The sequence below is a fragment of the Microcaecilia unicolor genome, chromosome 1 (assembly GCF_901765095.1).
Source record: "Microcaecilia unicolor chromosome 1, aMicUni1.1, whole genome shotgun sequence".
NCBI lineage: Eukaryota > Metazoa > Chordata > Amphibia > Gymnophiona > Siphonopidae > Microcaecilia > Microcaecilia unicolor.
Genome location: NC_044031.1, coordinates 71293319 through 71320055, shown reverse-complemented (window position 1 = coordinate 71320055; position 26737 = coordinate 71293319). Strand labels below are relative to the sequence as shown.

General features: G+C 45.2%; 1 protein-coding gene across 4 annotated transcripts in view; it reads left to right on the top strand.

Moving 5' to 3' along the window:
- KMT2C (lysine methyltransferase 2C) overlaps positions 1-26737 on the top strand; it is a 917733-nt gene that overhangs the window by 448182 nt on the left and 442814 nt on the right. For all 4 annotated transcript variants that reach the window (XM_030198371.1, XM_030198346.1, XM_030198363.1 and 1 more), the window contains one exon: positions 22180-22296. In XM_030198371.1, coding sequence (XP_030054231.1) covers positions 22180-22296 — 117 coding nt within the window. The remainder of the gene's footprint in view (positions 1-22179; positions 22297-26737) is intronic.

The window sequence follows — 26737 nt, the reverse complement described above, 5'->3', positions numbered from 1 at the left end:
GGGGATGCGGGGGTTTTACAACCTGATTCGCCCTTGATGGGTGATAGTTTAGTGACCGATGAATGTCCCGGTCGTTCCTCCGGCGTGGCGGTTTTTTCCCGCCATAAACGCCCATCCCCCGCTCCTCGCCTCCGCCATCTTGGCCGGCCACGCGGCTCGGACGGCTTCTTCGGGGCCGCCCTTGAGGTTGGAGACATTAATGCCATGAACGCCCTTAATTTGGGCGACGGCACAAAAGCGGCTAAAGTTAAGCGCCGTTCTTCCCGCGCGGCTCCTTCACGGAGTTTCGCGCCGGACGCCATTTTGGATGCGCAGCATGTCTCTCCCCCGCTATTGCGAGCGCCGGTTGAGAGTGCGCCTAGGGCTGTTGCCCAGGCTGCGGAAGTGCACAGTCTGGGGGGTTTCTCCCCCGAGTTTGTTTTGCTGCTGCATCAGGCTTTCCTCATGCAAAACGCTGCCCCTGCTCCCTCTTCTGATAAAGAGGTTGAGGTTCCCAGAGGTAAACGCCCTCGGGTTGATTTCCAGGCCTTGGAGGACTTTTGTCTCCTCCGATGTAGATGAGGGCAGCGTGTCTGAGGTCTCCCAACGATCCTTTGCGGATTCCTTGGAGGAGATAGATCCCCGCTCGGATGGAGCGGATGACCCCTCTGCAGCGTGGCTTTTTAGCCCAGAGGATTTGCCCAACCTGTTGTTACAGGCCATGGACACTTTGAAGATTTCCTCTCCGGAGGACGTCTCTCCCTCAGCCCCTGTTGGCTCTGCCATTATGCTGGGGACGAAGCGCCCGCCTAGAACCTTCCACGTGCATGATGCCATGCACACCTTAATTGCGGCTCAATGGGATGTCCCGGAAACGAGCCTTAAAGTGGCTAGGGCTATGTCCCGCCTCTATCCTTTGGCTGTGAGTGAATGTGAGGCCTATCTGTGGCCTACCGTGGATTCTTTAATCACTGCGGTGACTAAGAAAATGGCGTTGCCGGTGGAAGGTGGCACGGCCCTAAAGGACGCCCAAGACAGAAGATTGGAGGCGGCCTTAAGGTCGTCCTTGGAGGCAGCTGCTTTAAGTTTGCAGGCCTCAGTTTGCGGCTCCTATGTGGCCAGGGCGTGCCGGACTATGGTGCAGCGGGCTTCCCCCTCGGATCATTCCTTGAGGGCTGATTGGCCGGCCCTGGAATCGGGCTTAGCCTATTTGGCAGACTTGCTGTATGATGTCTGGAGAGCCTCAGCTAAAGGCATGGCTCAGACAGTCTCTGCGCGACGGTGGCTTTGGCTGAAACATTGGTCTGCTGACCACGCCTCTAAATCCCGCCTGGCTAGATTGCCTTTTAAAGGCAAGCTGCTCTTTGGGGTCGAGCTGGACAAAATCGTGCCCGATCTCGGCACGTCTAAGGGCAAGAAATTACCAGAGGTCAGGGCTCGGGTTAGTACTCGTCCCGATACCTCCATACCGCCCGGGCAAGTCGGGTTCCTCTGCCCCCTCTTCCTTCAAGAGGAATTTCTCCCCCAAGCAGCATTCCTTTCGCAGAGACCGCCGTCCCGGAGGTGCTCCCTCCGGTCCTCCCCCAGGGTCTCGTACCCAATGACGGGGCCTTGGTCCACGCCCCAGTGCAGATTGGAGGACGGCTGTCCTCGTTTCTGGGCGAGTGGACCACTATAACTTCAGACGCGTGGGTGCTGGAAGTCATCAGAGACGGCTACAAGCTAGAGTTCTGCCAACCCTTAAGAGACGGGTTTGTACTCTCTCCCTGCAAGTCTCCGGTCAAGCTGTGGTAGTGCAGCAGACCTTGGACAACCTGATCCGCCTGGGTGCGGTCGTTCCGGTGCCAAAAAATCAGATTGGCAAGGGACGTTACTCCATTTACTTTGTGGTTCCAAAGAAAGGAGGTTCTGTCCGGCCTATCCTCGACCTCAAAGGGGTCAATCGGGCCTGGAAAGTGAGGCACTTTCGCATGGAGACTCTCCGCTCTGTTATAGCGGCAGTGAAGGCAGGAGAGTTCTTGGCTTCCTTGGACATCAAGGAAGCGTACCTGCATATTCCCATCTGGCCTCCTCTCCAACGCTTTCTGCGTTTTACAGTCCTGAGACGACACTTCCAGTTCAGAGCCCTCCCTTTCGGGTTGGCTACTGCTCCGCGGACCTTTTCCAAAGTAATGGGGGTCATAGCGGCCTTCCTGCTAAAGGAAGGAGTACAAGTCCATCCTTATCTGGACGACTGGTTGATCCGAGCCCCCTCTTATGCAGAGTGCGGCAAAGCTATGGACCGGGTAGTTGCTCTTTTGAGCTCCCTGGGATGGATCATCAACTGGAAGAAGAGCCAGCTGCGCCCGACTCAGTCCCTGCTGTATCTGGGAGTTCGATTCGACACCCAAGTGGGCAGAGTGTTCCTGCCAGACAATCGGATTGTCAAGCTTCAGGCTCAGGTGGACTAGTTCCTAGTAGCCTCTCCTATTCGGGCTTGGGACTACGTGCAGCTGTTGGGCTCTATGACGGCCACGATGGAAGTAGTGCCCTGGGCCAGGGCTCATATGAGACCACTACAGCTATCTCTGCTGCTGCGCTGGACTCCGATGTCGGAGGATTATGCTGTGCGCCTTCCCGTGGACCCAGCAGTGCGCAAGGCGCTGAGCTGGTGGACGCAGACAGACAAGTTGTCTGCAGGATTGCCTCTGGTGACCCCGGAGTGGATTGTCGTCACGACAGACGCCTCTTTGATGGGCTGGGGAGCCCACTGCTTGGGAAGGACAGCGCAGGGGCTCTAGTCTCCTGCAGAGGCAAGTGGTCTATCAACCTCCTGGAACTCAGAGCCATTCGCTTGGTGTTATTGGAGTTCATCCCTGTACTCGTGTTGAAGCCTGTACGGGTCCTGTCGGACAATGCCACGGCTGTGGCCTATATCAACCGCCAGGGAGGTACCAGAGCGCCCCTCTAGCCAAGGAGGCTATGAGTCTTTGCCAGTGGGCGGAAGCGAACCTGGAGCAGCTTTCAGCGGCCCACATTGCCGGAGTCATGAATGTCAAGGCGGACTTTCTCAGTCGCCATACCTTGGAGCCCGGAGAGTGGCAACTATCTGCTCAGGCGTTCTTGGACATCACGAAGCGCTGGGGCCAGCCGAGCCTAGATCTGATGGCGTCATCGGCCAATGGCCAAGTGCCGCGCTTTTTCAGCAGAGGACGGGACCCTCGATCCCTGGGAGTAGATGCTCTTCTCCAACAGTGGCCGACACAAGAGCTCCTCTATGTGTTCCCGCCCTGGCCCATGTTGGGCAGGGTGCTAGACCGGGTGGCAAAGCATCCCGGCAGGGTAATCCTGGTGGGTCCGGATTGGCCCAGACGTCCCTGGTATGTGGACTTGTTCAGGCTCTCAGTCGACGATCCTCTGCGGCTGTCAGTGGAGCAGGGCCTGTTACATCAGGGTCCCGTGGTGATGGAGGATCCCTCTCCCTTTGGTCTTACGGCCTGGCTATTGAGCGGCAGCGTCTGAGGAAGAAGGGCTTCTCAGACAAGGTCATCGCCACTATGCTGAGAGCGAGGAAGCGCTCTACTTCTACTGCTGACGCCAGGGTTTGGCGTATCTTTGCAGCATGGTGTGAAGCAGGCTCACTTTCTCCCTTCACTGCTCCAATTTCTTCAGTGTTGGCGTTCCTGCAAGAAGGTCTGGAGAAAGGCCTGTCGCTCAGTTCCCTTAAAGTCCAGGTAGCGGCTCTGGCTTGCTTCAGGGGCCGCCTGAAGGGTGCTTCCCTGGCTTCGCAGCCAGATGTGGTGCGCTTTCTCAAGGGAGTTAATCACCTACGCCCTCCTCTGCACTCAGTGGTGCCTGCGTGGAATCTCAACCTGGTGCTAAGAGCATTGCAGAAGCCGCCTTTGGAACCCTTGTCGAGGGCATCTCTGAAAGACCTGACGTTGAAAGCAGTCTTTGTGGTGGCTATCACTTCAGACAGAAGAGTTTCCGAGCTCCAGGCGCTCTCATGTCGAGAGCCTTTTCTGCAGTGCACTGAGGCAGGAGTGACTATTCGCACAGTGCCTTCCTTCCTGCCCAAGATTGGTTCTCGCTTCCATGTGAATCAGCAGCTCTGTCTCCCTTCCTTTCGTAGGGAGGACTACCCAGAGGAGTACTCCGCTCTTGAATATCTGGATGTGAGACGAGTCATCATCAGATACTTGGAAGTGACCAATGATTTCCGGACATCGGATCATCTGTTTGTCCTGTTTGCAGGTCCTCGTAAGGGTCTGCAGGCTGCTAAGCCTACAGTGGCAAGATGGGTCCAGGAAGCCATTGCAGCGGCTTATGTGGCCACGGGGAAGGTGCCGCCTATCCAGCTGAAGGCTCACTCAACGAGAGCTCAGGCGGCCTCGATGGCAGAGGCCGGATCCGTCTCCTTGGAAGAGATATGCAAGGCGGCAACGTGGGCTTCGGCTCATACATTCTCCAAGCATTACCGTTTGACTGTGGCTGCACGGGCGGAGGCCCGGTTTGGAGCTTCAGTGTTGAGGTCAGGGATTTCTATGTCCCGCCCTGGGTGAGTACTGCTTCGGTACATCCCACCAGTCTATGGATTGATCAGCTTGATGATATGGAAGGTAAAATTATGTATAATCATACCTGATAATTTTCTTTCCATTAATCATAGCTGATCAATCCATAGCCCCTCCCAGATATCTGTACTGTTTATATTCTGGTTGAATTTTAGGTTCAAGTTTAGCCTTCAGTTACTTCAGGAGGACTTCGTGTTCAAGTTCTTCTTTCACTTGGATTCTTCAAGAGTTGAGACGACTTTGTGTTACAGTGAGCTGCTGCATTCCTCTCCCCTCCGTTTTACGGGGCTGGATTGAGACATAAATTCTGCCGGCACTCCCTCCCGCTTCGTTCGGCTGTAGGGCAGCTTTGTACCCCTCCCGCTTCGGCGGTGTTAGGGTCAGTCAGCTCCTCCCGCGGTTGCGGTTGCAGGATAAGCCAGATCCCCCCGCATCGGCGGGTGTGGTGTCCCTCCCCCGCTCCGCGGGGATGAGCTGGACGGATTCCCCTCCCCCACTTGTGTGGGGATGAGCTGGGTTAATTCCCCTCCCCCGTTTCGGCGGTGGTGAGCTGGGCAGAGTGTCCCTTCGTGGGTGTAATTCTCTAAGTGCTGAGTCCTGCGGATGGAGCTTTGATATCGACATACTGAGGAGTTTCCGGCAGCACATGACCACATATAGGGAGGCAAAAGTTTGCTCTCTATCTCCACCTGCTGGTAGATGGACACAACCCACCAGTCTATGGATTGATCAGCTATGATTAATGGAAAGAAAATTATCAGGTATGATTATACATAATTTTACCTTAAGGGGGATTTAGGAAAATTCAATAGCCTCAGGTTATTCTTCCGCCCATTATTTTCCAGGTATTCCATCTTTCTTTCCTGAGTTTCTTTTTCTTTAACCAAAGTCACTGTTAGGTTTTGCAATTGTTTAACCTCATTTTCCATCTTCAACATTTTTTCATTTTGTTCCTGAACTTTTATAGACAAATTCTGACTACTTTGCTTCAGTTCCACAATTTCGCCTTTTATGGAAAGATTCATTTGAAGTAAAGTGTTATTTACCTCCTGGATTGCGTCCCATAATGAATTCATTGTCACCTGAATAGGTCTTTTCAATCCTCCACCACTCTCAGAAAGAAGTAAATCCACGGGAAGCAGGGACCCCGACTAGCGTTTGTCCCTGGTTTGTTGTTTCCTTCCCCGGAGTTGAAGTGCTCGAGGGTCCTCCTTCTTCAAACAAAGCTTCTAGCTGCTGTGGTCCGGCCGGCACTACTATGCTTCCAGGTTGTGGAGGAGCAGTGAGAGAGGGGGGCTCAGCATCGCTCCCTCTACGCTGCGCACTGCTCCATGAAGGGGCGAGCCCGTAGAAGTAGATACCTGCACGCCAGGGGTCCCGATTCTGTAACTCTCCAGTGTCGCTCGACGAGAGGTTGGGGTCAACGCTGGTGCCGTGGAGGTAGGAGCCTGTGTTTTCCCCTTTCTTTTCCCCATCTAGAAGTCGGGGATAGAAATTCTTTCTCTCGATCACTGTTGGGTCTCAGGAACTCCGAGATCCGGCAACCGTTTCTGACGCCGTCTTGATTCCTCAGTGGCATTAATGTAAAGGAGGAGAGCTTTTTTCAAAACACTGGAATGAGAGGGCATAGGATGAAGTTGAGAGGAAATAGGCTTTGGAGGAATCTAAGAAAATACTCTTTCATAGAAAGGGTGGTGGAAATGTGGAATGGCCTCCTGGTGGAGGTGGTGGAGACAAATACTGTGTCAGAGTTTTAAAAAGCGTGAGTCAGGCATGTTGGATCCCTTAGGAAAAGGAGGCATTGGTGGTTATTGAAGATGGGCAGACTGGGTGGGCCATTTGGCCCTCATTTGCCATCATGTTTCTACAACCAGAAATAAATAAAACCAATCAGTTAGACCACTTAAAGATGCAAGTGTTCAAAGTGAAGATTGAATATAAGACATACATTCTGAAAATAAGAGTACACTAATTACATCCTCGGTCTCAACTTGTGCCACATTAAACATTAAAAAAAAATAGAAAAACACATCATTGGAGGGTGAAATCATATCTAACATTACTATGCACCTATTCAATGAATTAAAAAGGAGACAATCCATCATATTGGTGTTAATAATCTTACATAAAAAATCATGTTAAAATCCATAGGTAAAGTCAAACCAAAACTTCCTCTTAACCTATCAGAAGAAAGGAAGATTCATAAAGAAGAACAAATTTATCAGCCACCAAAAGGTAAAGACCATTATACGCATGAAAATACAAACTAGGAACAAAATAAATGTTGGGACGTGTCAAATAGCTAAATACAGAGATTTTGAAGAATATAGACATGGAAACTAATCTAGTGTTAGGTGAAAAACTGAAAACAATACCTAAATCAGATGTGAATTGTACCGATTATCACAGTATTGCAGTAAAAAAAAAACATTGCTTAGCGCAATTCTCTTCTCTGTAGGTATTAAAAAAAAACTCCATTAACATGTATTTTTATACTACAGGTAGTAATGTAAATCAAACAAATAAGGCACCAAAATAGCAAATTGGAAAATAGTGACTAAGCTGAACCAGTGATCAAAACTGGCAAACCAAACGCACCAGATTCAAAACAATTAAGAAATCTAATATTAGTCATTGTGAACCTTAAGAGATGCTCTTAAGTGAAGTGAAGCGCCTCTGGTATATCATAAAAACATGTCTCTGCAATCCATACTAACCAGTGTGCTTTGGAAAAGTGAATAAAGTTAGATGAGGTTTAAAAACATACCGTTTGCTGTGTTTTTGCAACAAGAATTATTGACAAACTAGTAAAAGAGGCCCGTTTCTGAGCAAATGAAACGGGCGCTAGCAAGGTTTTCATCGGCAACACCCCCCCCTGCCAACCCATTCGTTGTTGTGGCATTGCTCCGTCCTCAACGTCATGACGTATGACGTGAGGGCGGGGCCCGTAGCGATTTCCCAACCCCTGCCTCCCTCCCTGCCAACCCCTTCGTTCAGCCATTTCTCCGCCCTCGAGGGGGGGCCCGTAGCGATTTACCACCCCCCCTCGCCTCCCTGCCTCCCTCCCTGCCAACCCCTTTGTTGTTCTGCCATTGCTCCACCCTCGAGGGTGGGGCCCGGAGCAATTTTGGTGGCTTCACCACCACGAACCTTCGAACCTTTTTGAAAGAAGTCAGGGCTTGGCTTCACTGATGTCACTGTCTTCAGAACGTTGAGGGGTGAGTTTTATATATAGATAGATAGATGATAAGTATGGAGATAACTACCTAGCTGCAGTGGATAAAAAGAATTTTAAAAAAACTTCTCCGATAATAGAGGTCCCAATTAAAAGGAAGCAACAAAATTCACAACTGGAGCAAACCAGCTTATTATCTTGATATCAACCTACATTTAGATAATACCAATGATGGTAAAACACACTCTATTCGATTTCTTATCTTATCTTCTTGGCAATGTGTCCAATCTACTTCTACCTCTCCTCACATTGGAGGTCACCTTTTGTACTGGTGTATTTCACTTAGGCAATCCAGGTTGGTCTTATGTACCCTGGTCTGATCATAAAAAAACTTGAGTTCACTTTTTATTGGAGGGAGTCTGCCAAGGTCATGCCAACAAGAACCGATCCTTTATTTTGCATGTCCAGGGGCAGAATAGATATTGTTGCTTTTTTGGGCTCACATATACAACAGTCAGCAGCTCCTTTCTCCTACTGCTACAGATTTCATGCTTCAGTGGGACAATTGCTGTGAACATGTTCTGGATAACCTAGCCCCTCTCAAAATTAAGCCACAACTCATTTCAACAAGTATCTCCCTGGTTCAGTCAGTCCATTCTCACTCTCAAGAGACAATGTAGAAAACTTGAGAGGAAGTGAACAAAAAATAAATCAGATGAAAATAGACTGCTATGGAGAAAAGCTAGAGAATACAAAACTAAAATTAGAGAGGCTAAGATTTGGTATTTCAATGAACAGGTTGTTGGCATTATTTTAAATACCCACAAACAATAAATTCTTCTCTACCAAAAGAGGTCATAGTTAGTAGTGAGATTATTCCTACAGTGCATCAACTAGCTACTTACTTTGAACAGAAGATAGTAATTAGGAAGGCTGTACTCCAGCTTGCTGACAGTAGTGTGTCTCCCCCTGCTTCATGGCTTCAGTATTGTGCTGGAATACCTGCCAATATTCTCTGGTTCTCTTTTCAGTTGCCCTCCTACGACTCAGTTAAATTCTTTTTTTCAAAATATTCCTCATCCCATTGTATCATTGATGCATATCCTAGCTATCTATTGAAGAATGCCCATAGCCTATTCATTGAACTTCTCAAGGTGTGTATATTTTTTATGTTCACTCATTGCCTCTTCCCTGCTGAGAAGGGTTCTATTACATTAACCGCTATACCTAAGAACTCCTCAAGTGATGTTACAAATTATAGATCAGTTGCTTCCATACTCTTGCTAACCAAGTTGATGGAAGGAATTTTGTAGCATCCGAGCTCACAGACTACCTTTCCACTTTTCACCTACTTCAGACTGCGTTACAGTACTAAGACTGTCCTAACCACCTTAGTTTCTACTCTCAGGAAAGAAATTAGCTTAGGTAGTAAGATTCTTGTAATGCAATTTGACTTGTCAAGTGTGATTGATATAGTGAATCTTGATCTACTGTTAAATTTACTAGACCCTTGATCTACTGTTAAATTTACTAGACCAGTTCGGGCTTTGTGGAAAAGTCCTTACATGATTCCAGGGCTTCCTGAAGTCAAGATCTTAATGCAGTAACAATGTTAGGCTCCTTTTCATTACCCTGATGTTCTGATTGTGGTGTGCCATACGGTTTTCCCTTTTCTCCAGTTCTATTTAATGTTATGATGGCTCCTTTTAAGGTTTAAGTCATTGGGATTACATCCTTTTATTTACATTGATGATATCACAATTTATATCCCATTTCAAGGTGGCATCCATTAAATTCTCAATAGAATTAAAACAGGCGTCAACTTAATGCAATCCTGGGCTCCAGAATTTAGACTAAAACTAAATTCAGAAAAGACTACATTTTTAATAATATTAATAACTAATCCGCTAGACCATGATCCCTGCAGCAGTTTTATGTTTGATCATATTTCTTATCCCCTGGATGCACTCTTAGAGTACTAAGGGTGTCCTTTGTCATCACCAAACCTTTTAAATTACTTTGGAATCTGAAACGTATTAGGCCTTTCATCTCAATTGACATTTTCAGACTACTTGTCCAATCTCTTGTCTTGACCCAATTTGACTATTGTAGTTTTATCTATATAGGTTGCAAAGAATGTGTGTTAAAGAAATTGCAAACTGCTTAAAATACTGCAGCCAGACTTGTCCTTCATATGTTGCATTTTGGCAGGGCCACTCTGCTGCTGATACAATTATATTGGCTTTCCATTACAACCAGGATTATTTTCAAACTCTGTGCTCTTATATTTCAGATGTTATATGGCACTGCCCCTGATTACAATCAACCCCTTATTACTCTTCCTTTTAACAATGTGTTTCCATTTCCCTACCTGTAGGAAAGTAGTATATAAGTCAGTCTATTCTGCTAGTTTTACTTACCAAGGTGCTAAATGGTGGAATTCCTTTGCCGAAAAATATAAGATCACAGCATGATGACCTAGTTTTCCGCAAATTTTTGAAATGTTTCCTTTTGAAAAAATTCCTGTTGTTTGATAATGATGCCTAATTCCTTCTGCCTGGATAGATTTTTTTTTTTTTTTTGCTTGAACTCCTTTTCTCCTTTCTCTTCTGCTTGCTGTACTTTCAGATTTTGTGTGGTTCTCTATTTTTTTTTCTCCTTTATTGATCTGCATGGGTTTATGAATTCTATTTTAGATTGCGATAATTGCTTTTTTTTTTATCCAAATTGAATTCAAATTTGTATGGGAAAATGTGGGATATAAATGTCATATCTAAATAAAATATTGGAAAAAAACTTACTACATACACATTAATGCATAAGTGCTCACCACAACACGAGTCAACAAAGAAACATTACCAGCATTTGGCGGGTCAATTAAATATTGCGTGAGTTGTGTCCATAAAATGACATCATAGAGGCGGTAACCCAAAAGCCTTAAAACTACAAATAGAAAAATAATCAAGAAAGTTTGCTTTCAAAAAATGTAAATATCTGCTGACTGTGTAATAATCAGACATGAAAAGCTCTGATACAGAACAGTACAATAAACCTAAGAGACGGTAAATAACAGTTTTAAAAAAACATCTGTGGCCCCACTCGGGTTATAAGAATAAGAAGAATAAAGAGCAGTCAAAGAGAACTATGATCCAGCTGTTAAGAAATTGACAAGATAGATGAGATGCCTATTATTAACCTTTCAACATGTAGACCTTCTGGTAGTCATATCAAAGTACTTAGAAAAGGATTGTCCTTTATTCCACCATAATATGATCCTTTACAAACTCGTATTGATCTCTTTCGGTTTAATAGAAAACTGCAGATCACACACTTTCTCAGAAAAACCTGATGCAGAATGTGATTCATCTATTTTAAAGAGAAATTCAAAATGTATACTCCGCCAGGCCCTCCAGATCCTGCGATTGCAACATTTTATAAGTGTGTACTTTGAGATATACAAGTAATTGAAGAGAGAACATCCTGAAAGTTTTCACAACTTAACTGAAGAGTAACACGGAGCGCTAGACTTTCTATCCAGCAACAATTAAATTGTAATAAAACCAGCTGACAAGGGGACAGGCTTGGTGATACTAGATAGAGTACAATATGTAAAAGAGGGTCGAAAGACATATTTTTGATACAGCGTATTACATCCTTCCTTAGCGTATCAGCAGATGAATCCAAGAACTGGTGAGGTTGTGTGCATCTACCAGCAGGTGGAGATAGAGATTACAAAGCTGAAGGCAGTGATACCAGACGGCCAGCTCCTCCTTCACCTCAGTACATCTCTATCTCCAGCAGGTGGTGGACGGCGCTTCTGCAGCTCCTGGATTTGTCTGTTGGGGATACTCCTGGATCCTGTGGGCTAGTTGAGTTTAGGGGTGTCTGACTGGTGGTGCCGACATTGAGGGCGTACTCAGTCTTCTGGGTCCCTGCTTCACCCTTTCCCCCCTTGCCTCCCATTCTTTAGAGCTTTATTCTTCCTCACCAGTAAAAAAATAAACAAACAAGAGAGCCCCTTTGCCTTCATTTGGTGTTAAAAAAAACAACAAGATTTCTGACAGGACCGGGCAGTAAAGGGTTTCCCTGTCTTAGTGCTGTGCTTTCAGTCTGTGTGCCGGTTAGGCATCAGGCTGCTGCATCTGTGCTTTTCCTCCAGAGACACCTGCTATTCGGTGGGTCCCTGCCTTTTCTGTTTTCGGTGCGGGGGTACTGTGCTTTAATGTGGGCGACGCTGGCATTTGAAAGCTGTTCCCACTGCTGTAGCAGATGCTCCGCAGCGGGACTCTGTGTGGTGGCATGTTTGAACGCTGGAGAGAGAAGTGCTGAAGTTCCCCTTCCCCGAGCAGCCTTTTCACACACTAAAATGGCGGGAACGTGCGCCTTTTTGGTGGCACGGCCCTCTTCTCTCCTGATACCAGCTCTGATCCTTTCCCGCCCTGCGGCTGTTGCGTTCTTGAGGGCCTTGGCATTCTGTCAGGTCCTCGAGGCAGGACTGGAGTTCGTGAGCACTTGGGCCACTGCCGAGGAGCGGCAGCGGCAGGCAAGACCACCTCGGGACTGGAAACACAGAAGAGCAGTACTGGAATTCTGGACTGGAGTAGTACAAGGCAGGCAACTAGAACAGAAGAAACAGGAACAGCTTCACCTGCGCTTAGCCACCGTTCCTCCGGAGTTGAGCTCCGAAGTGCAGGTGGCCGGCAGGACTTGCAGGATAAGGCAGGAACTGAAGATCCAGAGGACCCACCCTGGGTCTGGGATACACGAGGGCGACAGAGCACGGAACTAGACTCAGACAGTGTGCTGCTGCACCACTGCACAGGGATAACAGAAAGGCTAGAAGCCCACAGAGAATAATAAACACAGAAAGGCTGAAAGCCTGCAGGTCAGAGAGAGACACCCAGAAAGGCCTGGAAGCCCACAGGTAAAAGGGATATACGCAGATAGACTGGAGGCCCTCAGAGCAATGGGCTCAGAAGGGCTGGAAGCCCACAGAGCAATAGACACAGAAGGGCTAAAAGCCCACAGAGCAATAAACACAGAAGGGCTGAAAGCCCACAGAGCAATAATACCCTGAGCCAGAAGGCAAGGCCCACAGGTGATAGTAACTCGCAAAGCAGAAGGGATGGAAGCCCACAAGAAAAGACAAGGAAAGCTAACTGTGCAAACAGCACACTAACCTCGGGACCTAAGGCACTGCGGAGGCATTGGCAATGCAAAGGCAAAGGCTGCAGTCTCTAAGTGCTTAATAAAGCCCTTCAACACCAAAGGCACAGCTGCAGCAATCTCTAAGCAACTACGGAGGCTGTTCAGGCACAAACCACAGAGCAGGCAGAAAGCACAGTGAAACACAGAGAGGCTTCCCACACCCAGGTGTAGTGTAGTGAAGCAATTAGAGTCATGCTGGAAGCAGCCAGCACAGAGAGAGAGAGAGAGAGCTAACCCATGCAACACCCACAGGTGCAGTATAGTGAGGCAATTAGTGGCATGCTGCTGGATGCAGCCAGCACAGAGAGCTAGAGCTAGCTCAGAAAGGACAGACAGAAGAAACAGGAGCCAGCTAGGAAGCTGACCCCCAGGAATAAGGTAAGTCTGAGGGTGGTCACGGCCACAGACATGACAGCGGCCTTGATGTGGGCAGGGGGGAGGGGCGGCTTCTCCTAAATGAACTTGTGTTCCATTAGAGACTGCTGGTACAGGGGATTCCCCTTTATTTTCTCCAGCCTTTGGTTTCCTTTACCAAAATCACTGTTGAGTCAGAAACTGTTTGCATGTAGCTGGGGCAGTGGCACAAATCCACTATGCAAGGGGATCCAAGGGAAGAAGAGAACTGCTTTAAGCTGTTTCTATATTGTCTGAGCAGGATCTTCTCAGCTCTGAAACCCTTAATTTGAACCTTTCTTTTTAAGAGAGGTTGACCTCAGCAGCCCTTTTCATGATTGGGGGAGTTTTTATGCCCATCTCGGGCAGATGGGTTCTAGAGGGCTACGTTTTCCAGAAGGAATCTGATGGGCCCCCGATGTGCATTGTTTTTTTCAGGATACACGTCAGCCACTGGGGGCTTCTCTGGGGCAGGGGATTTCTGACCTCCCCCCCCCCCCCAAAGCTCATTACTACTACTACTACTACTGTTTAGCATTTCTATAGCGCTACAAGGCATACGCAGCACTGCACAAACATAGAAGAAAGACAGTCCCTGCTCAAGGAGCTTACAATCTAATAGACAAAAAATAAATAAAGTAAGCAAATCAAATCAATTAATGTGAACGGGAAGGAAGAGAGGAGGGTAGGTGGAGGCGAGTGGTTACGAGTCAAAAGCAATGTTAAAGAGGTGGGCTTTCAGTCTAGATTTAAAGGTGGCCAAGGATGGGGCAAGACGTAGGGGCTCAGGAAGTTTATTCCAGGCATAGGGTGCAGCGAGACAGAAGGCGCGAAGTCTGGAGTTGGCAGTAGTGGAGAAGGGAACAGATAAGAAGGATTTATCCATGCAGCGGAGTGCACGGGAAGGGGTGTAGGGAAGGACGAGTGTGGAGAGATACTGGGGAGCAGCAGAGTGAATACATTTATAGGTTAGTAGAAGAAGTTTGAACAGGATTCGAAAATGGATAGGGAGCCAGTGAAGGGTCTTGAGGAGAGGGGTAGTATGAGTAAAGCGACCCTGGCGGAAGATGAGACGGGCAGCAGAGTTTTGAACCGACTGGAGAGGGGAGAGGTGACTAAGTGGGAGGCCAGCAAAAAGCAGATTGCAGTAGTCTAAACGAGAGGTGACAAGGGTGTGGATGAGGGTTTTGGTAGAGTGCTCGGAAAGAAAGGGGTGGATTTTACGGATGTTGTAAAAAAAGAAACGACAGGTCTTGGCAATCTGCTGGATATTGAGCAGAGAAGGAGAGAGAAGAGTCAAAGATGACCCCAAGGTTTCGAGCTGAGGAGACAGGGAGAATGAGAGAGCCATCAACAGAAATAGAAAACGGGGGGAGCGGGGAGGTGGGTTTGGGGGGGAAAATGAGAAGCTCGGTTTTGGTCATATTTAATTTCAGGTGGCGTTGAGACATCCAGACAGCAATGTCAGACAAGCACGCTGAAACTTTGGTTTGGATGCAAGGTGAGATATCAGGGGTAGAAAGGTAGATTTGGGAGTCATCAGCATAGAGATGGTAGGAAAAGCCATGGGATGAGATTAATGAACCAAGGGAAGAAGTGTAGATAGAAAAGAGGAGGGGACCAAGAACAGAACCCTAAGGTACGCCGACAGGCAGAGGGATAGAAGTAGAAGAGGATCCACCAGAGTGACCACTAAAGGTGCGGAGGGAGAGGTAGGAAGAGAACCAGGAAAGGACAGAGCCCTGGAATCCAAGTGAGGACAGGGTATCGAGAAGTATGCTGTGATCGACAGTGTCAAAAGCAGCGGAAAGATCAAGAAGAATGAGGATGGAATATTGACCTCTGGATTTAGCCAGTAATAGGTCATTGGAGACTTTAGTAAGCGCAGTTTCGGTTGAGTGGAGAGGGCGAAAACCAGATTGTAGTGGGTCAAGAATAGCATGTGAGGAGAGAAAATCAAGGCAGCGGCAGTGAACAGCACGCTCAAGTAATTTGGAGAGAAAAGGAAGGAGGGAGATGGGTCGGTAATTAGAGGGACAAGTAGGGTCGAGTGAAGGCTTCTTAAGGAGAGGTGTGACCACAGCATGTTTAAAGGCAGCAGGGACAGTCACAGTGGCAAGTGAGAGGTTGAGAATGTGACAGATAAAAGGAATAAGAGCAGGAGAGATGGCATTAAGAAGGTGGGTGGGAATGGGATCAGAGGAACAGGTGGTACATTTTGAGGAAGAAAGGAGAAGTGTAGTTTCCTCAATAGTAACTTCAGGAAAGGAGGAAAGGGAATGAGGGGAAGGAGAGAGAGGGGAACGGACTAGTGGAGGGAGAGCTGGTGAGGTAGAGAAAGCAAGGTTTATCTTTTGAACCTTGTTGTGAAAGAATTCAGCAAGGGCCCGAGATTTCCGCCAGAGGCGTTCGGCGGAGCGGGTACAGGAACATAGGTAGCGGATATTAGAAGTCAGCCAAGGTTGGGGTTTTTGTACGCCTTACAGGGCGGGTCATCAAAGGTGCAAGAGTATCTAAGGCAGAGGATAGAGTATTGTTGTAAGAAGAAACAGCCTCGTTGACAGACGTGGATGGTGCCACAGTAGAGAGGAGGTTTGAAACATGGGAGGATAGAGATGAAGGGTCAATATCATGAAGATTCCTAGATAAATTAGATAAGATAGGACGGGACTGGGAGGGAGGAGATTTAAGTGTGAAAGTTATAAGATGGTGATCAGAGGAGGGAAGATCAGCGGCAAGGAAACTAGAGGGTGAACAGTTGGAGGAGAAGATGAGATCAAGACAGTGACCATTTTGATGAGTGGGGGAGGTGGAGCATAGTTGGAGATTAAAGGAGGACATTAAAGCGAGTAACTTGGAAATATAAGAGTTGGAAGGATCATTAGCAGGAATATTAGTCACCAAGGATGAGAGAGGGGGAGGAAGGATCATGGAAGAAGGCAAGCCAGGCGTCAAAGTCACTGAGGATGAAAGGGACTTATCAGGGGGACAATAAATGACAGCTATTCGAAGAGGCAGAGGAGAGAAAAGGCGGATAGAGTGGACTTCAAAGGAGGAAAAACAGTGAGATTGAGGTGGAAGAAGGGGTTGAAATCTGGAGGAGGGAGAGAGAAGTAGTCTAACACCGCCCCCATGGCCAGCAGGGCGAAGAGTATGTGAAAATAGGTAACCGCCATGGCACAGGGCTGCGACTGAAGCAGAGTCATCAGGGCAGAGCCAGGTTTCTGTTATGGCGAGCAGATGGAGGTGACGCGAGATAAAGAGGTCCTGGATATAGGCAAGTTTGTTACAGATAGAGCGGGCATTCCATAGGGCGCAAGAGAAGGGCAGAGAAGAGGAGGGGAGTAGAGAAATAGAGATAGGTTAGAGAGGTCGCGGTGAGATCTGTAGAGTTGGGATAATAGTTGGTGAGGGGGGCCAGGATTGGGATTGATGTCACCGGCTGAGAGTAAGAGAAGGAGTAAAAGAGAGCGGAGGAGAGTAGGAGAGGTGTGGCCACGAAGGCGTCGAAGGCGAGAGGTATTTAGGTGGAATGGGGAAGGCAAAATGGACGGAAAAAAGAGGCGGAGATTAAAAGCCAAGAGGGAGGAAGAGAGTAGGAGAGAAGGTGAGGTGATGAAGTCGATGGATGGGCAGTGAATTCCTGTAGTGGAGAGACGTAGGGGGTGAGGGAAAAGATTAGGAAGGGACAGGGCTAGGAAGAGAATGTGAATAGGGGCCATAAATGACTGAGGTACTTTAGCAACTGGGAAGAAGATTAGATGTAAAGAGAAAAATGCCCCGGCGCGCGGCACCTAGAACGGAGGCCCTGAGTGGATCGGAGTGGACCTGGGTGTCACCCCGGAGAAGGCTGTAAGGATATGCAGATGAGCTGCAAGTCCTCCACAGCACCTGAAAGACAGCCGGTGGTAGAGCTGGGCACCTCTCAGCTGAGGAAAGGCTTATCAGGGGTTAGGCTGAAGCCAGCATTCCTCCCCCTGAGGGTCGCCTGATCCTAGCCAAAAAGCACCTGGAAACTCTGTGCACTTGGAGTGAAGGCCCTGGGAAGATCGGGGTGGAACTGGAGTCAGCCCGGATACAGCTGCGAGGAAATGCAGAAGGGCTGCAAGTCCTCCACAGCAACTGGTGGGAGCGCTGGGCACCTAGAGTGGAGGCCCTGAGTGGATCGGAGTGGACCTGGGTGTCACCCCGGAGAAGGCTGTAAGGATATGCAGATGAGCTGCAAGTCCTCCACAGCACCTGAAAGGCAGCCGGTGGTAGAGCTGGGCACCTCTCAGCTGAGGAAAGGCTTACCAGGGGTTAGGCCGAAGCCAGCATTCCTCCCCCTGAGGGTCGCCTGATCATTCTGCTGCTTTGTATGCCTATATGTTGCAGAAGTCTGGTAGGGGAGCTAACAGTTCGTTTTTAGTTCAGCCTTTGGAGTTTTCTGGCTTGTTCCCCGTCTCAGTCTCTTCTGATGGACCCTGCCCCGAAGAGGGGATGTTTTCTCTCCAGCTCAGCAGTAGGGTCCATTTCTCCCCTGTCTTCCTCTATTCAGAGGGAGTCTTTTCAGGGCAGTCCCTTTCTGCACAAAGGCAGCAAGAATCACCTGAGCTGGAAAGCCATGTTTGCCTAAGTGGATGCATTGATGGCGGCGGGCTCCAGGAGGCCTGACTGTCTGTGGTGACTTAAGATTTTCTTAGTTCCTGCATTGGCGAAAGGTTGTTCCTGGTGTGGGAAGCAGTGAACAGCATCGGAGCAGGGCTTCTTGTGTGTTGCACTTGTAGAAGGGCCTATTTAGTGTTTTTATTTACAGACTTTTCTGTCCCCTCAGTTTTTCTCTGAGGGCAGTTGCTTGAACAGCTTGGAAGTTTCCCTCCTTCCTTTGTGGAACTCTTTTTATACTGGCAGTACAGACATTGCCTATGAGCACACCACCCTGAGTGTGCCTCATCTCTGATCATGGAAGCTCAGCACAGGGTTGGGCCTGGCTGGTTTCTACTTGGATGGGAGACTGCCTCCTTTCGGGAGGGGGATTTTCACGTGGAGTATACGGCACTTCTGGATGTTCAGAGGGCTCTCCGGTATTTGCATATTTTTCAGCGTTCAGATCTTCTCTTTGTCTTTGTTGCTGGTTCTTTCTGTGGAACGGCAGCCTCTGATCTGATTTTTTTCACGTTGGATTGCAGATACTTTGTGGATTTTTTGAAAAGGTTGCATCCCGTCAGCATTCCAGGCTCATTTCACTAGTTTGCTATCTACTTCTGGGTGGAACGGGTGTGCTTTCACTATTCAGATGCTGCCTTTGCAGCAGCGGTTCTGTCTCAGGGAGCAGCGACTTCCCACCCTACTTAGGGATTGCTTTTGTACATCCCACCAGTTCTTGGATTCATCTGCTGTATACGCTAAGGAAGGTAAACTTATGCCTTACCTACTGATAATTTTCTTTCCTTTAGTAGCAGCAGATGAATCCAGGATCCCGCCGTTTGTCAGCCGTGCTTGTTTTGTCTATCTGTTCTTGTCCTGGTCTGTAATTTCAAACAAAAAAAAAAAGGAGAAGAGGAAAGAGAGCAGAAACCACTGAAGAGGACTCCATTCGTGGTTTCTCTTAAGTCAGACTGACAAGTTTTTGTTTTCTATGGTTGGTGAGGAAGGCTTCCTGGTTTCTTGTCTGATTCTGCTTGGTGATGAGACATGTATTGAGGTGAAGGAGGAGCTGGCCGTCTAGTATCACTGCCTTCAGGTTTGTAATTTCTATCTGCACCTGCTGGTAGATGGACATAACCTCACCAATTCTTGGATTCATCTGCTGCTACTAAAGGAAAGAAAATTATCAGCAGGTAAGGCATAATTTTAACCATTTGAATGAAGATCTTACAGCCACTTTGCAAAAATAAATTAGGTGGTTCTTCTGGCCTTCAACGCAGGGTATATCACCTGGGAAAGAGATTTTTTTGCATGTGAAAGATCAGTGATCCCTATGTTTTATATTTTGCTTAAGATACACAACTCTAATAGATACATCCAGACTTCCTGTCATATCCAGAAACGGATCAATTCTGGAACTTCTTTTATTTGGAGATAATTTTTTACGCCCATTCATTCCACAAATAGATTCTTATGTGAGACTCAGCACATATCATCAATCTCCTGGAGGAGTTGGAGATTTGGACAATGTGATTTTAGAATTTATGCAGATGATATCCAATTTTTGGTGCCTTTAACCGATTCTTTTACAGCTACCTACATCTGATAAACTTTGTATCTCCATACTGTTCAAACTTGGATGGAAGCAAATCTAAAATTGAACTTTTTGAATCCTCAATTCTTGCTGTTGACAAATTTCCATGTACTGATATATCTAATACGTTTCAGTTTGGGTCAGATTCTATTCCTGTGGTCATTAAAATTCAAAATTTAAGTGTAATAATGGACTTTGCTTTAACTTTAAAGTGGCATATTAAAAAATTATTAAAGATGTTTTCTTTAAATTAAGCTTATTGAAGAGATTGAGAGATCTTCTGACCTTTACTAATTTTAGGAAGGTCATTCAGTACATTATTGCATCTTGTTTTGAATATTGCAATGGATTATTGTTTGGGATGAAGCACAATCAATTTAAAGTATTACAAGTTGTACAAAATGCCTTTGCAAGGGTTCGTACCAGTAGGGGTCATTATGATCACATTACTCTGGAATTGATGGAGCTTCACTGGCTTCCAATTGCCAGTAGGGTAAAGTTTAAAATCCTTTGTTTAATGTTTAAGGTTCTCAGTGGTCAAGTTTCACCTCTGTTGGCATCTAAGTTGCATATTTACAAGCCCAGATGCTCTCTGATGTCTGAAAACAAATGTTTGATGTCTGGTTGGAGGGACTTAGGAATACGATCTTCCATGTAGCGGGACCAGACCTTTGGAACACAATTCCATTGAAGCTAGGAAGCATCCAGAGCTTTACTGATTTGAAGAAAGATCTTAAAACATTTTTATTTAGCTAGGCTTTTTAGAAAATTTAAGATATATTTTTGATGCAGTAGAATAATCAGAGCAAGTATTTTATAATGTTGGAGGATGATGTTTTTGTGGTTTTATTATTTGTTTAATTGTATTTGAGATTTTGTTGTGTATGTGACTTTGTACTCTGCCAAAAACATCTGTGATAGGTACAGTACATACATTTTTAAATAATGTGCTGTATACTAATGTCCTGCAGGTTGAGGCCCTTCTAATTATTCAAAATACGTTGAAGGACAGGAATACAGTTCATTGTATCCACAATCTCTGTTATTACTTTGGCAACCATTGCTGTTACCTCAAATTACTTTTGTTTAAAAAAAAAAAACGTCTTTCAAAAAGTGAGGTGGTGTTTTTAGTATTGTCATCCTGTTAAACAGTATAAGATGTTTATCAAGGTATACCTGTTGTACATTGCATTTGGTTAATGTCTTCATAAAAGTGGGTAATAAATCCCACTAAATAGACAAACATATAATCTTGATATCAAATTGCCAGCCCCACCCTTTAAAATTGATAAACTTACAAAGATATGTTAAAAAAAAAAGTCTGGCCAGAACTGTTCCAATGTAAATAAATCCTCCTTCCCAATCCATGTTTGAGTAAAACACAAAATCTGAAACTTAAATGCCTAAGTTAAGTCCTGAATTAGATGTGTTTTGGGCCCCACTAGTCTCTGTCGGCTGCCCCCACATCAGACATGAAAACAAAATATTCTTTCAAAGTGGTTTCATGGCAAGCAGTCTTTGGCTACCCAAAATATCCTAATATAGGTGCTCACCTCTTTGAAACACATTTTAAGAAGAATAAAAATAAAACCAAAAATAATTTCTAACTGTCACACCAAAACATATAGCACACAGCCACACAAATGCTATATGAAAGGATACATAAGGAACATACCAACTGGAACACTCGTTCAGTGACCAAATACAGATAGGACAGACAAGAAGTGTGCTGAGTTATGTGTATTTCAGAATAGAGGACTGAGAATAGAACATTTGAAAGCATCAAAGGTATCATAAAGCAAGCATAGTTTTCAGTGGAAAGAGGTTTAGAACAAAAGGAATGAAGTCTCAATGGATTTAAATTTAGGATTATCATAAGGAAGATTTCTTCACAGGATGATTAATGAATACATGTATAACTCTCAGTGACAATACATTAACAGAATTCAAGAAAGCACAGGACAAGTGTATAGGATCCTTGCAAGGATGTGAGAGTAAAGCTGGAGACTATATTAACTCTGCAGGAGTTATATTACATCAGATTTAGATGCACATTTTGGTAGTTACCATTACAGTCTCTACTGTGTATTAATAAGTTTCTTGCAGTTTTGATGTTACCTGCTGGAGCAATGAACTGATTTTGGTAAAGTCCCCTTTACTCTGAGAATTATTAATAAAAATGTTGTCATGACAGGAGCTTTTACAAGGCAACCAATTTAATTAGCATATCTTCATGGCAAATGACTAAACATGTTAAGTTTAAATCTCAGTGCAATCTAAAAACAGTATATAATATATTTTAGTGTGTGTGCTCTTAGAAAGAGGAAACATTACTATGTGGCATGTTCATTAAAGGATAACATTAAGCATTTGGTAACCTTGTGGTTTAATAGTCATATTATGGCATATAGTAATATAGGTGGTGGGATCTAGACCTGATGTACAGATCCTTTTAGGTTGCTAAGGAGCTCTATCCGTTATAAGCAACATATAGTATTTTGTTGTAGTGCTGCTGGCCTGTGGTCCTAATGCACCTGACTTGTGCTGAGAAGAAAATAAAGGGGTTAGAGAGGAAGGTAAAAGGAAAAAATACATATGAGCACCTCTGCTGTCTGTCTGTATAAAAGTAATACTGCTGTTGTGTTACTTAGGGCCGTGGATCTGGATTTCCAGGGAAGAGGAGGCCACGTGGCTCAGGGCTTTCAGGACGAGGAGGAAGAGGACGATCAAAATTGAAAAATGGGATTGGTACTATAATAATTCCAGGGGTAAGCTTATTTTGTGTTAATTATGTAGCTGCTTTCTAGAATATCCAATTTCTACTCCTGCTCTTTGTAGTCCTTTAAATGAAATGTTTTTATGTTGTGAATTTATTTTTTTGCTGAAGCAAAACATTTTAAAAATAATAATGTGGTACTATGTATATGTGGCTAAAACAAAGAGAACTAACAGTACAAAATCCAATCTCTTAATCAGTTCTCAAACCATTAGATGGTGAAACAGAAAGCACAGATTTTGTAGACGCCTATATTCCTCATTGGTCCATTTTTATATTTAAAGTTATACTTATCTTCAAGATATTCATAAACTGCATCAAAAGGAAAGGAACAGAAGCAATCTGAGAATGGAATCTATGAAATTATAGAAGCCCTTTTGCTGCAGTTTATGAATATCTTGAAGGTAAGTATTGCTTTAAAACCGAGTATAATGAGAGAAGATATTTGGAGAATATTTATTTTGGAAACTATATATTTGGAGACTATATATTTAAATATAAAAAAGGTCCGATGAGGAATATAGGCGGGCCTACAAAAGCTGTGCTTTCTGTTTCACTGTCTGATCCACAAAAAAAATTTTTGAGAGCTAATTGATTGAGAGATTGACAAAATATTTTAGGGCACATGTTATGCTTAAGAGGGCAACAGCTGATTATTTGCTAAACATTTTCAGTTAGCTTTGAAACTACTTACACCTTAAATGTCTTTTGTATTGTACTGGAAAAAAATATTCTCTTTTCAATTGGGACCCATTTGTACTTGTACTACATGTTTGGCCTAATGACAGTGTTGCTTGCTGCCAGGCAAAATAATCTAGTTTAGTTTGATTCTTACCTTGGCCACTCTCCTGAAGTCTTAGGGCTGTGAATATAGCATTAACAACTTTAAGAGAGTGTCTGGAAGGGGTTACCAGCTAATGGCATCTACTTGCCAGATCAAGGCTTCATGTACCCTAGGTTCTGAAGGGAGTCTCTAGCACCTGACCAGAGCCTGGCCCTGTAAAAGCTAGTGTGGAAAATAAAGAAGAGCATACTGGTCCTATATTGTAGAAGACCGTATTTACTACACATGCTCCAGGTCTTTACACATGAATGCCCCAAATGGTCATGTTTAGTTTAAAACATACTGACACAATATATTTGTGTGTTTACAGTAATCTTTGGCCCCTGAAGCAGCCTCTTGGGGCAAAAAACTACCATGTAAAACACTGGAGCATGTGTATTGAGTTAAATCTTTTGCTGAAGTGTTCTTTTTTTATTTCCACATTGGATATTGCAATCCGTTTGCCTTGCTGTTTATCAAACCTGTGATAGCTAGGCTATGTGGTGTGAAGGTGATGGTTGAGAGTAAAGGCTTATGATACATTAGAGTATTGCTGGTTCCTATTAAACTGGTAACCCAAAGCAGTAAATGGAAGGCGCAGGTTCCAGAAAAAATAAATAAGTATATTTATTTAGTGCAAGCCATTTACTTCAAAATCATTTCAACAAATGGGAGCTAGTTTAGGGGCCCTTCTAGTAAACCACGTTGGCCCTTAATGCGTGTTTAGCATGGGAAAACAGGCTATGGCAAAATACATTAAAGCATTGTAAACTATTTTCCCCTTTTCTGTAGGCTAACTCCATGTTAGCTGTTTTTAAAAAATATATATTGTTTGGAGGAGGCTTGTCATGGATGGAAAATGGGTATGGAAGCGTTAACCAGCTATTGAGTTTGGATTACCACGCACTTACTGGTTAACAGAGAATGCGCCTTCATTAATTTGTATTCTGCATGGTAATGACAGTAGCCTAACAGAATGACATGCAGAATATCTCTGCAAACAATGTTATTCTCTTTGTTATTTTTTTCTCTGCATCTGTTGTCTACCAAATGACCCGAGTTGTGAGAAGTTCTCCTTCATTGACTACTTGGCTGTGGAGCCTCCTAAGCCCAATATCTCCCATCTGCACATAGGCCTTATAGGTCCAGATGCAGAGGAGTGTTCATGGAGCCTACTCTGCTTTGGACACAGATGGTACGCACTATTATTGCTGCCTTTTGGACTACCCTAGGCATTTATAATTATTTTATATTTACATTCCTGTTATCCATATTCAAGTAGTGATTTTATAAATATGCCCGTGGCCAGGTTATTGGAGATAAAATACCTATTTTCTCAGATTACAGTGTGCTTCCAGCAATTCATTGACTTGAGTTCCACTCCAGAAAAAATGAGGAAATAAAATCAAAATGTAACTTTGATCTTCAGTTGCTGACCCACTGCATCTTATTTTATTCAGCAGTGGATTTGTGTTCACCATGCTCTCTCACCATACAGTCTTTGTCTTCCAGCTTGTGGAGGCTGATATCATTTCACATTGTTGACTTGCTGCAGTATTTTCACCATAACTCTTTTGTTTCTGTCATCTAGCAAGTCCTATTTTACCCTACCCCAGTCTTTGAATGCGACTTTTCTTTATTGGTTGTAGTCTTTGAGCAGTCAGGAACCCATGCTAATAATCCTCTTTGTTTTCCTTGTAATCACTTTGAATCTCATAACCGTTTCTAAGTTCTGCCTTCGATTGTGATCCTAAATAGTGGGCACTGGAATTCAACAAGTAGCTCATAGATCTATCCCATTTCTTCTTTCTGATAATCTTCATTGTTTTCTCTACAGTGTTTACTACATATAATAGCGTATTATTTGCCTCATTCAGTTAAGCACACACATACATATAATTTTGTTGGTTTCTCTTTCATTCTTCGAGGAACATAATCCTGTGTAGTGTGCTGTTTACTAAGGACTTACTTTCAGCTACTTTGTTCACTGCTCCTGTGCCATCTATCAATACCAAACCACCTTCCTATGTGATGCTACGGTGGAGTGGTCTGTATAGCAGTAACTGAGCCGGTAAACAAACATTCACATTCTCCTCCAAGTAATTTTCTATCCTCAGTAATTCCAGCAAGGGGAGATTGCTGTTTTTCTCTTGAAAATTATTATATTACTAGTAAATTAGGCCCGTTTCTGACACAAATGAAACGGGTGCTAGCAAGGTTGTCCTCAGAGTGTGTATGTTTGAGAGTATGTGTGTGAGACTGTGTGAGAGAGAGAGTGAATGTGCGAGTGTGTGTGTGAGAGAGAGAGAGTGAATGAATGTGCGAGTGTGTGTGTGTGTGAGAGAGAGAGAGTGAATGAATGTGCGAGTGTGTGTGTGGCAGAGAGAGAGAGTGAGACTGGGTGCGAGTGTGTGTGTGAGAATGAGAGTGTGTGCCATGGGCCCCCTCTGAGTTCCAGGGTCGTCCCCCTCCCTCCGAGTTCCAGGGTCTCCCTCCCTCCGAGTTCCAGGGTTGCCCTCCCTCCGAGTTCCAGGGTCTCCCTCCTCCCTCCTCCCTCCCTGCGAGTTTCAGGGTTCCCCTCCCTCCCAGTTCCAGGCGCACTCGCTCTAAATTGTAAAAATCATCTTCACACGAAAGCAGCGTTAAAGGCGTGCAGCCTCGGCCCTTCTCTCTGTGTTAGCTCTGGTGTTAGGTCTGGTCCCGCCCTCATTGTGGAAACAGGAAATGAGAAGGGCCAAGCGTGCACGCCTGGGGGCGGCGACCTGGGGGGCGTGGCGTTGCGGCGAGGGCGGCAGGGACGGGGGCCTCATGCTGGTGTCGTGCTGTTGGTCAGTGCTGCGGCTGACGTAGTAGGAAGTACGTGACGTCGGTTCAGTAGGTGGAGCCTTAGAGAGCGCAGGAATGCTTCAGCCACAGTCCACAGAGTCAGCTTCAGAATGTTGGAGGTGCGTTTTATTAGATAGGATGGAATATTACCATCGCTACCTTCTAAAAGAAAAAAAAATTGATGGCACTGGAAATGTAGCTTTCAATCTAAAACTAAACTCAGTAGAAAAAAAGTAAGAAAATTATAGTTAGGCCCTATTTAAAGGAAAAAAGTATTTTTAACAATTTAACTATTGTGTAACTTCAAGACTTTCTCCACTTCCTACGTGCTCTCACTGAGCACCTATACCTTAGCCATTCTTTCTGAGGCACCTAGCCTTCAAGTGGCATTTTCCCTTTCAGTTATCCCTGTTAGCATCACCAGCTTTTATGTAGATGTTGCTGGTCATTCATCCCTATATGCTTCTAATTCTCTAAGTACATAAGTAATGCCATACTGGGAAAAGACCAAAGGTCCATCGAGCCCAGCATTCTGTCCCTGACAGCGACCAATCCAGGCCAAGGGCACCTGGCAAGCTACCCAAATGTACAAACATTTTATACATGTTATTCCCGAAATTGTGGATTTTTCCCAAGTCCATTTAGTAGCGGTCTATGGACTTGTCCTTTAGGAAACCGTCCAACGAATTCCAGAGTTTAATTATGCGTTGGGTGAAGAAAAAATTTCTCCTATTTGTTTTAAATTTACTACACTGTAGTTTCATGGCATGCCCCCTAGTCCTAG